At 37.9% G+C, this 17,134-nt stretch overlaps 2 protein-coding genes across 2 annotated transcripts; both read right to left on the minus strand.

The window, feature by feature from the left end:
* Positions 1-1,628: 1,628 nt before the first annotated feature.
* Positions 1,629-5,282, minus strand: LOC110870585 (FK506-binding protein 5-like). Its single transcript, XM_022119770.1, has 4 exons — positions 4,946-5,282; positions 4,091-4,615; positions 3,792-4,040; positions 1,629-1,690 (listed from the first exon to the last, which is right to left on the minus strand). Exons 1-4 carry the CDS (start codon positions 5,280-5,282, stop codon positions 1,629-1,631), a joined length of 1,173 nt encoding a protein of 390 aa, XP_021975462.1.
* Positions 5,283-14,644: 9,362 nt separating this feature from the next.
* Positions 14,645-16,104, minus strand: LOC110870586. The gene is made up of 2 exons (XM_022119771.1): positions 15,184-16,104; positions 14,645-15,094 (listed from the first exon to the last, which is right to left on the minus strand). The coding sequence occupies exons 1-2, from the start codon at positions 16,102-16,104 to the stop codon at positions 14,645-14,647; spliced, it is 1,371 nt and encodes a 456-aa protein (XP_021975463.1).
* Positions 16,105-17,134: the final 1,030 nt, after the last annotated feature.

Below are 17,134 nucleotides of genomic sequence, written 5' to 3' on the forward strand. Positions count from 1 at the left end.
TATGAGCGAACCATTAGAGCGAATCTCCCCTCAATATGACTTTACGAGCGGTTCTCAGGAGCGAACCTCATAACTGACATAAAAGCGAACCACTTTCTCGAGCTGTTTTGGGACACTTTTAAGCTGAATTTGAGCCTAATCTTCTCAAGGGTTTGTTATTATTTAGTTTTACACCTTATGGCAAATTTTCAGTCCATTTTGTCCGGTAAAACACCCTGAACTGATAAAAGAAGGTGTAGAAATCAGAATTTTTGAGCGAAAACGAGCTAAACTGTAAGAACTCTTCCTCCTGAGCTCTGATACCACATGTAGGAACGTTAGATGACCTGACGAGTCGATCAGAAGAGTACTCAGACAGAATCAGAGGCGGAATTCATTGATTCTGTCTTTGTTCAGCTTGATTTCACTATTTAACGTCTCTTTTATTAATCTTCAAACAAGTACAAGAGCTGGAGACAAACTGACAGGGCTTCGCCGTAACACATATACATCTGCTCTATAGATCCGCTCATCAGACACCTATTTATAGGCTGATGGGTTCGCTTATATGGACATGACCATAAAAGCGGACCTATCAAGTGACAAATGAGCGAACCTATCAAGGACACATAAGCGAACCTACAATATTGACATATAAGCGAACCTATCTAATCTTATGTGTTTCTTGATTTCCATTCACTGTACAATCATCCCTAACCTAAGACTCGAACTAAGATGTAGTCGACAGACAACTGCACCAACACTGGGAAAAGCATCTCCCATTAGTGGAGTTCTCGTATAATAACAGTTACCACACCAGCATCCAAGCCGCTCCATTTGAGGCATTGTACGGACGTAAATGCCGGTCACCTCTCTGTTGGGCAGAGGTAGGCGATAGTCAAATCACAGGTCCAGAAATGGTAGTTGATGCTACTGAACGGATTGCACAGATACGGCAACGCATGGTGGCGGCTCGTGACCGTCAGAAAAGTTACGCTGATAAGCGCAGGAAACCGCCCGAGTTCCAAGTTGGGGATCGAGTGCTACTTAAAGTCTCACCCTGGAGAGGTGTGGTTCGTTTTGGCAAACGGGGCAAACTTAATCCGCGGTATGTCGGACTGTTCGAAATCATTGAAAGAATAGGCAAAGTGGCCTACAGACTGAACTTACCAGCAGAACTCGGTGCAGTTCACAACGTTTTCCACGTATCGAATCTGAAGAAATGTCTGTCAGATGAGACCCTCATAATTCCTTTGAAGGAACTCACTATCGACGAACAGCTGCGATTCGTCGAGGAACAAGTTGAAATCACGGACCGGGATGTTAAGGTCCTCAAGAACACCAGGATACCTCTTGTTCGAGTTCGTTGGAACTCTCGTCGTGGCCCAGAGTTCACCTGGGAACGAGAAGATCAAATAATGAAACTCAAGTATCCCCAGTCGTTCGCAAACAATGCAACTACTACTAAGGCTGAAGCTACTACAGAATTTCGTGACGAAATTCCAAATCAACGGGGGATGATGTGACACCCCAGGGAAACCAGTGAACGATACACTCTATCTAGCTTCCTCAGTAACCGCATGCTAAATTTCGGGACGAAATTTCTTTCAAGTTGGGGATAATGTGACAACTCGAGTTTCCAAGATTCCTTATTCATATTTATTGCGCGTTAACTGTTTAGTTGCTTGACTGTTTGACTTGTAACTGTACACTGAATAATAAGAACATTTATTGATATATTATGTGCTTAACGTGAGCAAAGTGTTTTGATTGCATGAACATGAATTTGTAAACTATTAACTTGGAATGACCCGACGAAACACAATTGTTTCGCCATGATCATATCCGACGAAACACAAGTGTTTCGCCATAAACCAGAACGACGAAACAGAGATTTATTCGTCACAAGCATCCCGACGAAACGGATGTGTTTCGCCGAGCCCAGTTACACCGAAGCCCATTACGGGCCCAAAACGTTAATTCGTGTTTAAAACATGGAACGACTCTCTGTTTCATACCTTTAGACAAATAAGAAACCCTAGGAGCTTCTCCACTGTGTGACGGCAACAACCATCTTGCATCATCATCTTTCTCTCATGAATCCTTATTTGTTCATCTCAAAACGGTTAGTGTAAACCCTATCGCATGTATATCCGTTAATTGATGCCCTTATGTGTTTAAGCTAGGGTTAGCAAACAATACGAATTCAGATTTATGGGGTGGTAATATATGTGATGTTGTTCTTGAATGCTTGACGATTCCGATGTGTTAATTGATGATTGACAAATGTTTGATCAGGATTCATTATTGTTGATGAGGAAACCCATACTTCTGTGCGTACTGTGTTAATGAGTATACCCGATATCTAGGCCATGGTTTAGGTTCGGTTGATTGCTATTGATCATGTGTTCAAATGTGCACTTGATTTGTGTGACCGATTATGTTGTTATGTGACTTTCTATATGATAATCGATGACCTTGATGTTACGTGTTAATTGTTTGATCGATTTCAGAGTGATACGGCTGTTCCAAATGATTAGGGTTTTCTGCAATCGTAATTGATTCATGACATAACTGACATATGTACCAAACGGAATTCACGGTGAAACGGGAGGGTGTTTTGCCGAGGGTAATTGACGAAACAGGATGTGATTCGCCGTAGGGACTATGACGAAACGGAGGGCGTTTTGCCGGGGGGTTACACACGAAACAAGTAAGTTTCGTCAAGGGTTAACCTACGACGAAACAAGTAAGTTTCGTCAAGGGTTAACCTACACTGTAACTTGGTTAAATCCTGTTAAAGTTAACTGAGTTAACTAAGTGCTGTTAAATGCTATACAAGACTTGTATGATTTTGATTACGTGATACGTGTTACTTGGTGATCCGTGATGCAATATCCACTATGGTTGTGCTTATACGTGAACTTAGTGAACATAAACTGATTATGTATACGTGCGTACTTTAGGACGTGATTTATTAACTGTGAGCGCATACTTAGCATACCGAGCAAACCAAGGTGAGTTCACACTCATACCAAGGCATGGGATTCCCGGTGGGTAGGGAATGGGATTGAACAATTACTTGTACTTACACTGTTACTAGACTATATACCATCGTCCTCGGATGCGAAGGACCCATACGTAAAACCTACGTATACTTGTAACTTATCACTGTCCTCAGGTTGCGAAGGACACTTACGTAAAACCTACGTAAACTTATACTCACTACTGCCTCGAGTTGTGAAGGGCACCACGTAAAACCTACGCAACCCCCGCGTACCACTGTCCTCGGGATAAGAAGGACACTTACGTAAAACCTACGTAAACCTCGTACGTACTACAGTTCTCGGGTTAAGAAGAACACTTATGGTTTCCTCTAGTCTAGTACATACACACATGGGAAGCCCCCACTAAATGAACATACAATTGACTTAGTTAATAACGCATGGTGATGCAACGAACTTACTTACTTTGAACTCGCTCAACTAGTTGTTGACTTTCTGTTACATGCCTTGCAGGACCATAGGTACTGATGGAGCTTGCACGAGAGGCTTGATCGTTGTGGGCACATAGACTGTTGAGTTCCATGTTAAACATTTACATTTTGTGAACTTGATACTTATGCACAATTTTTACAATTATGCTTCCGCTGAATACGTAAACTATGTTTGGTTTTGAACACCTTTTATATTGATGGGTTGAATTTCATTTACTATATAATGTACAATATGATTGGTGGCTTGATCCTGGTCATGTCACGCCTCCATGCGGTGGTACTCCGCGTGTGGATTTTGGGGGTGTGACAATTTCACCTTCTTCTACATCATGTTCAAGACGTAGAATTAAACCTGTACCCTTATCAACATTCTCATCAACTTTTTCAGAATCACCATGCTTCCCCTCTCCACCTGCTTTTTCTGATTCTTCATTTGCATCATCTTGAAGATAATCATCAATATTCTCTTCATTTGACGCTTCAGTCACTTTGATACCCGATGTACCTTGATCATTATCACCATTGCCATCATCATCATCATCACTATGAACATAATACACTTCATCTGCATCACTATGAACATAATACACTTCATCTGGTACTGAAGTTTCGGACAAGGTTCTAGAATAGACGATTCGAGAACTTTTGATGGAACAATTTCCCTTTCAGTTACTTGAGCAACATCTTCAACTGGAACACTTTTTCCCTTATCTTTCATTTCAGCTTCAATTTCAGCTTTACGTCTTGCTCTTACTTCTTCAAGTTCTATCTCTTCAAATCTTTGTTTGATCGGCTTTGCAATCAAATTTTCCAACACTTTCTTTAACATATACGCTTCTTGTTCTTTCTTAGCATTATTGGCTTCTAACTCTTTGTTTTTCAACTTAAAGTATTCGTTCTGCTCATCCCTCCGAGCCTTTTCTTCTTCCAATTCAGCTATTCGAACTTTCAGAATATCTATGTTGGCTTGATAAGCTTCAACCTTTTTCAACAAAGATGAATTTTCAGCTTCAACAGACTTGATACGTTTTTCTAACTTCTTTTTCTCACTTGACACCTCATCCACCTTCTTTTGCAACTTCTTTACAAGATCATCATTCATAAAGCTAAAATCATCAAGCTTTTCAAGAGGTATCTCCTCTGGAATAGGTGGAAAATTTGCAATACCAGATGATATAGGAGTAGTTTGAACTGGTGGTTATGGGATTGGTGGTGTTTGTAGGTTGTGTGGTGAAGTTATTTGAGGTTGCTCATGAATTGGTAATGAAGTTTGATGTTGTGGTGATGATTGTGGTGATTGTAAAGGTTCTGATAATGGTTGTTGTGGTGGTGGTGATGGTGGTTTAGATTGAGGTTCTGGTGGTAGTGATGGAGATTTAGGACCTTGGATAGATTTTAAGTTCAGCTAGAATTTTAACTTTCGCGCTGCTGGAGTTTGGACACGTTTTCTTGAGGTTGATTTCTTTCTACCTCCAGAAGATGGTGGTGATACAACTTGAATATTCTCTGGTGGAACATACGTTTCATCATCATCGTCACCCGAACTCCTCTTTCTTTTCTTTTGTTGCTCTCTATCTCTTGGATCATAGTTTTCCTTGATCCAACGATCAACTTCAGCATCAACATCATCATCTGAACCAGATGAACTCTTTTCTTCATCATCAACAACTACCTTACTAGATGATTTCCCAGCTTCCAAAGTATCATCAATATCTATCATCAACCGCTCAGTTTCAGGAGATAACTGATCATGATCTATTTCAACGTTAGCTTCTGTCTCATCTTCCTCTGGTTCATCAACCAACATTGTTTCAACTACTTTCTTTTTACGCTTCTTTTGCGGTTGAGAAGATGATCCTTCTTCAACTTGAACTTTCGGAGTAGGAGTTCTCTTTCCACCTCTTTTCTTTTCTTTTCTTTTTCAACCTTTATATACCAATCATTTCGAGTTTCACTAAAATCTTCTAACTTTGTTAATTCATCAATTGCACTTTTTTCTTTCATTTCCGCATCATTCCTCCACTTCAAATGATTTATTGGATCTGGATCTTCATATTTCTCATCTTTGATAAATCCGAAAAACTTTGTCTTCTTCTTCGGTTCTGGCCAATTCTTTGTGTACTTGGATAATCTGATTAACGTTTCATTATCCATGTGATGCAACACCATGAGATCATTTTGTTCATATTTCACCAGATTCGGATGTCACACCCAGACCACGTAAAACAACAAAACGTGGCGGAAACATCAGAGAGTGTTGTAACAGAATCATTGTTTCACAACCATGGATTTAATAGTTTCATTTTATTGAATTAAATGTATTATATTACATTGGAATTAGAAACAAAACAGGAATAAATAAACTTTCATTGTTATTAAGTCACTAAGGCCTCGTCCATTCCTATGTGAGCGTACACAAGTATCATCATCAAATATCATCAACTATTGTACCTGAAACACATGTGAAAATACGTCAGCATAAAAATGTCGGCGAGTACATAGGTTTTATATGAGTGTCAGATTCATGGCTCGTTTTACTTGTTGGAATACTTACATAAAAACCATGTTTTGAAAAGTATAGTGTTGCGATATAATAACCAACTCAAATCAAGTTGATTATAATTTATAAAATCTCGTAGCCATGATTCTTAACTCCAAAACATTTGTTTATATAAACCCAACCTGTAAATCGTTTTTGAAATAAAACTCAAATGGTATATATTTATTGATAGAAAAACCTTGTATTATAACTTTGTTTTGATAACATTTGCCCAAGTGATCTAGATAACGCAACAATGTATAATGTGTTAAAAGCACTTATATATAGGAAGTACCAGTGGCGTATCCTACACTCGCCCCGTTACCTAACCATTTCCCTTAATCCCAATGGTTCAAACAATTACAAATGGTTCACATAAATGAAAAGGTTACAAATGGTTCACATATATCAATCAGCTTCAAATGGTTCAAAATGTATAAAACAATGTGTCCATATATACTAGACAAGCAAATGCGACAAATGAACATACATTGCGTGAAATGCAATTTAAAACAATGTACTAAGTATGCTAAGTTAACATACAAAGCATAAAATGTAATGGAAAACAATGTACTAACATGCTCAGTCAACATACATAGCAGAAATGTGATGTAAATCAATGTACTAAGTATGCACTGAATGGACATACATAGCATAAAACATAATGAAATCATGTACTAATAGTGTACTATGAACATAGCAAGTCTATGATATGAAAACATGAAAAGCACAAAAGTAACAAGTAGGCACATGTGTTTCACCCCAAAGCAGTTTGAAAACAGTAAAATAGGGGTCTATGTACTCACTTGAGGGTGCTTAGAAGTCTTGAATAACAACCAAGCAAAGCTAGAGGGATCACGGAATCAAAGGCACCTAATATAGGTAACTGTGTAAATAACCGGACCTAAATCGGGAGATCGGATAGAATGAGGTTTGCTAAACCAAATGAGTATAGAAACTCATGTAATATGATTTAACAAAGCCTACATTCTAAAAGGAAACCTATCCTAAGTGCTTACGACCCATTACGACCCGTTTAGGTAGCTTACGCTACTTTAACGCGTCGTTCGCGTAAAACGCGTTCGGACCGCCTAACCAGCCCTATGAAAAGTATTATATGCCTTAACATGTCTAACAATGTTGCCTAATCATTTTAGATGTCAAAAATTATGTTACATATGCTTAAAATGAATTTATGCGTAAAAAGGGCATTTTGGTAATTTTCCTAAGGCATATAAACTACCTATCATACAACTATTTAAACGAAGTGACCATAAGGTATAACCTTGGAAGGTTATTCCCTATATAACTATGGTCACCTAAAGTGTTTGGTCAGATCCTAATGATCGACCAAATGGGTCGGGTTCGAAAGTATAAGCGATTGTTTAGATCGCTTACCTTATGACCCTATATAAGCACAAATCTAAAAGTGACGATTTAAACATGTTAAAAACATGTTTAATGAGGTTTGAAAACAAGTTTGATATCAAGACAAAGGGTCTTGAAACCCAAAAGTAGTTTGGTTACAAAATACGCAAGAATACGCATTTTGGCCGAAACTACGACTCGTCACTAAACCTAGATAACGTGGTAATCAGTAGGTATAGTCACTAGGGACTTTAACCATCGTGATTACGCTCACGTTATGAAGTTCAAACAAACTTCGTGTTGACCATAAACTGGTCAATGTAGAAAGTCAAACAAGGTTTGACTTTCACGCTAAAAACGCGTAAAAGAACGAAAGAATACTTAAAAAAGGTCCAACAACGGAAGTTTGACCCGATTATTCTCAGGTATGAAGTGTAAGCACTTCAACTTAGAGAACAATCAGATCAAGGTGTGGGTTTTGAAGCAAATGGGGTTGGGTATTTATAGGAAAACAAGAACCGTTAAGATCGTTCATCGTAAAACGAGCTTCGATCTCATCCGTACACATGTGCCCATGGTTTTGTGAAACCATGGGAGCCCCTAGTTTTATTAAAACCATGTGAAAATGAGGGGAATAGCTGGAACAAGCTGGAATTTAGATTTTTCATTTTGGTCCCTTCCTAAGACAACTATGACAGAATGTCAATTTTGGTCCCTGAATGTGCAAAACATGGTTTTTGATGCATTTTTGACACGTTTAAGCCCCGTTAATCCCATTTCAAGGCTCTAAGATGAAGTTAAAGTATAGGGAACATGAAACATGATAAAAATATCTCGGATGTCGGTTCGTTTGGTCGTACGGTTGCGTTGTTCGGTTAATTACGACGAAACACGAACGAATGCGAAAAACGATCCAAATTACGCGACGAATGGAATTTTATCATGCCAATCACTAAAATAAAATATTTTAATGATAAAATAAATTTTTGGAAGTCCGGATATATCCAGAACGTAAGTTATGCGCGAAAATGCAAACTTATGCACTTTTTGACGCTTTTAGTCCCTGAATGAGCATAAAGTTTATTTTAGCACACCGAATCCCTCAAAGCCTATTTCTAAGCTATGTAAATGATATTTATGGTATGTTTAACTTATGATCAAGTTCCGGAATGTCCGTTACAGTACTAATCAGCATACTTTCGCAGTTTGTCGAATTTAGTCCCTGTAAGCGAATAAACTTGATTTCGGCATACCAAACCATCCAAAACTTATTTCTAAGTTATGTAAAGCTTATTTAAGGTATCTTAAGCCTATGTCACTATTCCGGAGTGTTTGTTGCATTAAACTGGTTATATTTACGCATCGGATCGCGTATAACCTTCCAGAAAGCGATTTAAAGCCCGAAATCGAACAAGAATTTATATGTGCAGACGATACACAATTTTTTTTACAAATCTCAAGTATGAAACACAATATTTCATTGATTTGGTATCTGTTTGATGGCCATGGAGGCACAGGTGTCACATCGGATAAGCATGATCCAGCATCATCTACACAAACATCAGATACACCCAACTTTTACTACCCGAAATAATATTATCTTTCATGTAGTGAAAAATGACTCTTGAAAAGTTGTATTTCTTGTTTAGCACCAACGCCGTCACCATACACATTTGATAATATTTTATAACATCATATCCACCTTTCCTGTGACTTAGCGCATGGATCACTGAATGAATAAAGAACTTGTATGGCTTCATAAAACATGCTTTCAGATAATTTGCTTTATTCAATGGACCATTATATCCCATTCTCAGCATACAACCTTTGACCATTCTTTCTGGAAACCTTGTTGGCGAATTATCATCATCTGGAAACTCTAACACTTCTCGTATAAGCTGTTCTGTGATTATGACTGCTTTATCTTCACCATCTGTACTGACACTTGAATTAATCACATCATTCACTTCATCATAACTCGCATTCTTCCATAAATGAGCAACATGAGATTTGAATACTTTGTGCTGATTCGTCAAAGCTTTCTGAATTGGTAAACGCTTTGAACGGCAAAATCTCCTTAAACACAGTCATCTTTGGTAGAGTTTCATCATAGACACAACAAATATTGTGCGACGGTTCAAATTCTACGTTCGATGCCTGAAACACAAACAAATATACACAAGTTAAACATTTTGCACATTTTTCAAGACAAACCATCATTAACACGATCTGGCCTTCATACGAAGTGGCCATTTCATGCGGTCTGACCAACTCGTATGGTTTGATGTTTCAAACGATCTAGAATTTCAAACGAATTGGATTTCAAACGAACTGAAACAATTTCACACGGTCGGGAACATTCCAACCATGTGGCCATCTCGTGCGATCTGAATCGTCACTTCGTTTGAATGAACAAATATGAACAGTGATTTACAGGTTTTCAAATCTTGGTTTTATCATGAAATTGAAACCATAGATCTGTTCTATATCAAAATCCGATCATGTTGGTGTGTTTTTTATTCGATTTCATCCATTTTACAAGCCTAGATCTAAGTTCAAAGTTCCTGTTCATTCGATGTCATACGATTTCATGAGATTCGGTTCAATTGAACATCAAACAGTACCTTTCCCATGATATAAGTTGTGTACACCAACTTATATAAGGATTACGAATCACAAGATCAACAGATTATGGCTTGAAATCACAGAAATCACTCAGATCGCCTGAATCACTCGAAGATGTGTGTTTGGTGCGGTGTGGAAGCATAAATGATTTCATGCGATCTGGTCTCCCCTTTATATAGAGGGAGCCAGTTCACATGAGTTGAATGCTGAAACATTTTGAGGAGTTCGTGCGGACTGGCCTGGTTTGACACTGTTTGGCCAGTTCGCACGAGTTGATCACTTCGTGTGAAACTTTATTTTTTCAAAATTTCAATTTTTTAATTTTTAATTTTTATTTTTTAACAATTTACAAACACATTCAGTTAACCAAGTCCAATTTAATGACCCTGGTCAACTGTTTAGCCTGCCAAGCCCAAGTTAATGACCTTGGCTGTCCAAATTATGATCTTGCTGACAATTTTTGAAACATTTTAAGTTCAAATTATTGAACTTTTGAACATTTTGAGCAATTACCAACACTTTTCTCAAACTTTTTCTTAACCAACCCAAATGATCCAACATGTTTAGCACTGTGAGACTTTGATCATCAGATCCCCAATGTCTGTTGTCGAAAATAAGATGAAATATCAAACCTTTTTTGGATTTTTCAACATTTTGCTAAACAAACAGGAAATCTTTTTGGATTTAAGAAACAAGAAACTGTACAAACATATTTACTGACATCTTTTTGTGAGTTTGTGTAAGAGTATCATATCAGTTTATGAGACTTATCACTAACACCGTTGATCTTGATTTAACTTTAAATCTTAAACAAATTCACTTCTGATTGTCAGTATTGTTGTCCACTTAAACTTCTTCACAAGTTTCAATCGATTCAAGATACGGATTAGTGTTTTAAAAGACTTAGCTTACTTGCGTGTCCCACCTCGGAATATACTAACGTATCAAAATTCCCTAGATTCAGTCTTACAGGTGAGTATACCAATCTGATATTTGTATTTGGGTTAGTGCGAGACCTTGAGAACTCAGGTATGAACTACCGTTCAATCAAAGAGATGAAGGCTCGACTTTAGGTGTGTTCCCCTTGGGGATCTTCTTTACAACTGCACTTGATTTGTATCTTTCGATATTTTATCAATTTTTATGCAGAGGGTAAGCTTTAAAAGCGCGTAAAGTATTATACTAGGTCTAGGCCATTGCTTCCGCAATATCAGAAGACCAGGTATAATACCCTAGATATCAAAAAGTATAAAGACCTAGTATCTCAGAATCAGGCAATCTCTCAAACAAGATTTCGGGGGTTACCTATATATCCGAGAGATGTTCCCCACGAGATAAGCAAGTATTGATATTTAGGTTTATATCTCAAATTCAATCTACTATTCATGGAAGTCTATTGACACATCATCAGTGAGACTTGTTTAAAATCATTTTGACTTTCCATTTCTTTAGCATCTTGTGATAGTCCACTGATGTACTATCATTTTCTCTTTTTTCACAACAAAACTCTTTTTGATTTTTTCATTGTTTTTGAATTTTTGAAATTTTATCATGTTTTTGTATTTTCTATAAACTTTCTCCCCCTAAAAACAAAAACATATTTTTGTGTTTTTGGTTTTATCAAAAGCAGTAAAGAAACTGTACAGAAAACATGACAACTAGACGCAGATCACTTCTGATCGTCATCCTCCTCGGCCACACACTCTACCACCCTCCCAGAAAACAAATTCTTTAACCCGTTCAATTTCAAAAGATAATTAAATCTTGTTTTATCAAAGGGTTTTGTGTAAAAATCAGCTCTCTGATCATTTGTGTAAATATAATCAATTCGAACAATTTCTTTTCGTAGCAATCACGAATAAAATGATGTCGAATCTCAATATGTTTCGTTTTTGAGTGTTGAACCAGATTTTTAGTAATATTAATGGCTGCCTCATTGTCCACAAAAATTGGTGTGTCTAAGAATTGCAAACCATAGTCCCTCATTTGCTGTTAGATCCAGAGGATCTGGGAACCACAACTGGAAGCCGAAATGTATTCAGCCTCACAAGTCGAAAGAGCGACTGTGGTTTGTTTCTTGCACTGCCAAGTGATTAGCCGAGTTCAGAGGAACTGACAACCAGCAGTTGCGGACTTACCGTTTAACTTACAGCACCCGAAGTTAGAGTCAAAATATCCAGTTAGAGAGAAGTCACCGGATCGGGGATACCACAAGCCGGTGCTTGGGCAACCTTTGAGATACCGTAAAATTCTCTTCACTATCACCATGTGTGATTGTCTCGGACTTGACTGGTACCGGGCGCAGAGGCAAGTTGGATATATGATGTCCGGTCGTGATGTTGTCAGATACATTAGCGATCCTATGATTGACCGATATTGCGTTTCATTCACTTTCTCACCACTTTCATCCGGACATATGCCATGATTCAACGCCAGGGGGGTTGATATGGGAGATGATTCGGACATATTGAATTTGTCCAACACATCATTCACATATTTGTTCTGGTGTATGAAGATTCCATCGGGAAGTTGCTCAACTTGTAGCCCGAGAAAGAACTTCATCTCCCCCATTGAACTCATTTCAAACTTCTTTTTCATGACTTTCTCAAACTCTTTACACAACTTATCGTTTGTTGAACCGAAGATTATATCATCCACGTAAATCTGCATGATAAGTAGATGTCCTGCAACCTCTTTAGTGAACAGGGTACTATCGATAGTCCCTCTGATGAACCCGTTGGTCAGCAGATGCTGGGAAAGCGTCTCGTACCAGGCTCTCGGGGCCTGGTGTAATCCATATAATGCCTTGTCGAGTAGATACACCTTGTCTTTGTACACAGGATCGGTAAAACCCGTTGGTTTTCCGACATACACTTCTTCTTTAATCTTTCCGTAGAGAAATGCAGATTTGACATCCAGTTGGTAGACCTTGAATCCCTTCCATGACGCAAACGCCAAGAAGATTCTGATTGCCTCAAGTCGAGCAACGGGCACATATACTTCAGTAAAGTCAATCCCTTCTTGCTGACTAAATCCTTGGACTACCAAACGTGCTTTGTTTCTTACTATAACCCCTCTATCATCGCTTTTACATTTGAAGACCCACTTGGTCTTGATCAACTTCTAATCTTCCGAGAGATCAACCAACCTCCACACTCCAAGCTTTTCAAATTGTTGTAGCTCCTCTTGCATTGCATTTACCCAACTTTCTTCGGTCAATGCTTCTTTATACGTTTTCGGCTCTACCTGCGTGATAAAACATTTTAATGAGAATTCTTCTTGTAAATGTGCTACAGAGGCGTAAAAACATGTAAGCCCTTTGTTTATTTGTTCGCGGGTTTTCACTCCACTTTGAAGGTCACCAATGATTCGCTCTGAAGGATGGTAAGATAACGTTCTTGGCATGACTGTATCCGGTACGCTCACTTCCGATTACAAATTTGTTATATTCTGATCACCCGTGTGATCATCAGCATTTGAAGTCGCAATATTTGGTTCCTCGTCATAAATTGGATCGTTTACCGATTCTGAGTCGTCAGATTGATCAAATATTGGAGCTGTTTCTTCTGGGGTACATGTGCAGTTCCACTAGGACCAGCCTCATGATCATTTGAACCCACGGTGGGCGAGGAAACTACCAATGGTCTCGGCACTTGTTCTTGTGAAAGAGACTGCTATTGTTGGCATAAGAACGCCAGTTCCTCTTTATTCGTCTCTGTCGGTAGATGGAATGACTCCCAGAGATTTTCTTAATCAAATAGCAACCTGTTTTCGGGAAGTTGACTCGGAGCAGTAAACCGTTGACAGTCAACGTGTTGAACTTGTATGATCTTCCCTAAACTAGGAACAAAAACTCTCTTCAACGGACTTGCATAACCTACAAAAAAACCTTCATTACCTTTTGCACCAAATTTACCGTCTGGATCAATGAACGTGCATGGTGATCCAAATGGTTCTAAAAATTTCAGATTTGGTTTGTAAAGATGTAGCAATTCAAAACAAGTTTTCTTGTACTTCTTCACCGTAAGAACCCTATTGAGTGTGTAACATGCCGTAGCAACCGCTTCACTCCCAAAATATAGCGGTAATTTCGAATCTGGTAACATGGTATGAGCCGTTTCGATCAACGTACGATTTTTTCTTTTTGCGACACCGTTTTGTTGTGGAGTATAGGGTGCGCTGAATTCATGAAGAATACCCTTATCGTTTCAAAATTTGAGCATACGGTTGTTCTTGAATTATGTGCCATTGTCGCTTCGAATACGTCTGATTGGCAGTTTGTAAAGGTTTTCCATCTTTCTTAATAGCTTCATAAAAGAATCAAACGTTTCGTCTTTTCTTCCTAGAAACATCACCCAGGAGAATCTTGTAAAGTCGTCAGTAACAACTAAACAATATAGATCTCCACTTATACTTTTCACATTTACCGGTCCGAAAAGATCCATATGGAGTCTTTCGAGCGGTAATCTGATGGAGTTCAAGAGCTTTTTCGGGTGCGATTTCATCGTCTGCTTCCCTTTCTTGCATTCAATACAATCATCGTTAAGATGGAAGCTTTTCAAATTAACGCCTTCTACAAGATCATTATGAACTAAAAAGTTCATCTTTCTCACATGAATATGCCCCATTTTACGATGCTACATGATGGATTCTTTTTCAGTCGCCTTCGTTTTACTCACAAAACATTGGGCCTTTTTATCTGTCGTTGTTGCAACGCTCATGTCTAGTATATAGAGATCATTTTCACGAGGAGCGCGCATCAACACCATTTCTTCGGGTATCTTAAACCCTGGTTTAAGAATCAGACATTCATCTTTTGTGAAATGAATAGTAAACGACTTATCACAAATCTGAGAAATGCTTAACATATTATTTTCTAATTCGGCAATGTAATTCACTTTATCGAATGAGACGACCCCGTTAGTGAGTATTCCTTCTCCAACAATTCTTCCACCTTGAGTTCCAGCAAACCCGACATAACCTCCATTGATTGATTTGACGTCGTATAGCAGTGCTAACATCCCTGTCATGTGCCGCGAGGCGCCGCTATCCATTATCCATTTAGAAATGATAGACCTTGGAAGCACCTACACACATCAAAAGACATTTACTTAAACAATGATACCAAAATTTTTTCAACATTTGGTGTACTACCAAAGACAATATCATGAGCTACTTTGTCAAGTTTTGGAATGTTAAAGACAACATTTGGAACATCAGGTTCTGGTTTTGATTTTAGAGTTCCTTCCTTGATAGGTGGAAATTCTTCAATCAACTTATCTAACTCAAACTCAATTTTTTCAACAGTGGTTGCAAAAAATTTCGGTTCAGATTTTAAAACCTCTTCCATTTTCTTTTCTTCAAAAGAACGTTTAGGTTTCTCCCCCCATGATTGACTTTGGGAAGTCTTTTTTTTAGGATAAACCTTTGAAGTCTTTTGTGATTTTGAAGATTCACCAATTTCAAAAGTTGATTTTGGGTTGTCTTCTGACTTCAATGATTCACCGCGTTTAAGAATACGCACGGGGGATACCATAGGTGATTTTCCATTAACATCGTTTGAAATTTTTTGTTTTGATTTATGGAAAACTGGTTTGATTATCGTTTTGACACATTGTTTGGCCATGTGACCGATTTCATTGCATCGATAACGGATTCTTTTGTCATATTCAACAAAAGTGGATCTGTTGGTCTCATCTCTTATCTTTTTTGCCGCAATAAAATCGTCAATTGCTTTCTTACTAAAGATATAATCCTTTTCGACTTCTGTATTATTACCAGCCACAAACACTTCACTCAATTTTTCTTTTGGCTTAACTTGTTTCTTAGCCATTTGCTTCTCAAAACCAACACCTTTCTTTTTGTAATCATTACCATGTATCTTGTTATTACCATTTTTGCCCACCCAGTCATTTTTCTTTCCCCAGTTGTTTGTCAATTGTTGTTTAACAAAAGATTTTTTCGGTTTTGAAAGAAACGAGTTGTTAACCGCTGAGATGTCAATTTCCACAAGTTTGAAAACTTTTTCAACATTTTCCAGGTTCGCATTCTGAATCGGGTACTCAAAATCAGTGTAAAGTTTGTTAGTTCCGGTCATCGTGTAAACCACAATGATCGAATCGTCATCCAAAACTTTATCTGATTTTGCGATAAACTTATCAAGAAAGTTTCTGTCATCTTCAGAATCTGAACTGGAATTCTCAAAATGAGTTTTAACCGTTTCGAAATTAGTGTTACCACTCTCTTCATCCAACACTTGGTCTACAACTATTTTAACTAGTTGTGACTCGTTGTCGGTGTCAGACGGAGAGAATGTAACATCTATGTTTTCCGGTAACTCATTCTCTTATGTTCTCAGTTTGAGATTCAATGCCTCTTCCACCCCGTCTGGATATTTCTGAGTATAATGATTCCACATTGGGGGTGGAACATTTTTGTAAGCTTGTTTAACTTCAGTTTGTTGAGGAACGATCTGATCAATCACATATGAAGATGAAAGATAACTGGTCAACTTTTTGTCCACACTTTCTGTCTCAATGCGCATCAGTTCAAGTTCCTTCTTTAGAGATGCGATTATGTCCAGATACATGTTAATCGACATTTGCTTATCCATGACCGTAACTTTGAGCAAAGTAACAATTTTATCGTTTTCTTTACTCTCAGTGTGAATTGCTTTAATTGATCGTGACAGAGTGTCATAAGCTTCTTTAACATCATTAAAATCAAATTTTAATTTGTTGTGAAACTTTTTTAACTTTTGAAACTGTTTGTCTTTTTCAAGACAATCCATGCATGGTTTTAAACAGTTTTCACATGGCTTTTCAAGAATTTGATCAACTTTTTCAAAATCATTTTCTTGTTTATCATCTTTACTTTCCGATTTACCAAACTTTCCGGACTCAGACTCAGATTTCTCTCCGGATTCGGACTTCACATTTTCTGATTTGCCATCGGACTTCGACTTCACATTTTCTGATTTTTCATCGGACTCGGACTTCTCATTTGACTCCTTTTCAACTGACACTGACTTTTGAGTTGTATCTTTGGTCTCATTGTTATCAGAAGGTGTTTTATTTTGTTCTACCTCTTGTATCTTGACCATAAGAGCTTTGTCTGCTATTTCTTTC

This window comes from Helianthus annuus, chromosome 8 (genome assembly GCF_002127325.2).
Source record: "Helianthus annuus cultivar XRQ/B chromosome 8, HanXRQr2.0-SUNRISE, whole genome shotgun sequence".
Lineage (NCBI taxonomy): Eukaryota > Viridiplantae > Streptophyta > Magnoliopsida > Asterales > Asteraceae > Helianthus > Helianthus annuus.

Bases quoted from the DNA above. Each gene is read 5' to 3' on its own strand.
- LOC110870585 (XM_022119770.1), bottom strand. From the start codon at position 5,282: ATGTTGGTTGATGAACCAGAGGAAGATGAGACAGAAGCTAACGTTGAA. The intron at 4,041-4,090 runs GTCCGAAACTTC...ATAGTGATGCAG, and splicing joins ATCGTCTATTCTAGAACCTT to ATGAAGTGTATTATGTTCAT. The intron at 1,691-3,791 runs GTGAAATTGTCA...CTTATTATTCAG, and splicing joins TGAACATGATGTAGAAGAAG to TGTACAGTTACAAGTCAAAC.
- LOC110870586 (XM_022119771.1), bottom strand. From the start codon at position 16,104: ATGACCGGAACTAACAAACTTTACACTGATTTTGAGTACCCGATTCAG. The intron at 15,095-15,183 runs GTAGCTCATGAT...TGATGTGTGTAG, and splicing joins ACATTCCAAAACTTGACAAA to GTGCTTCCAAGGTCTATCAT.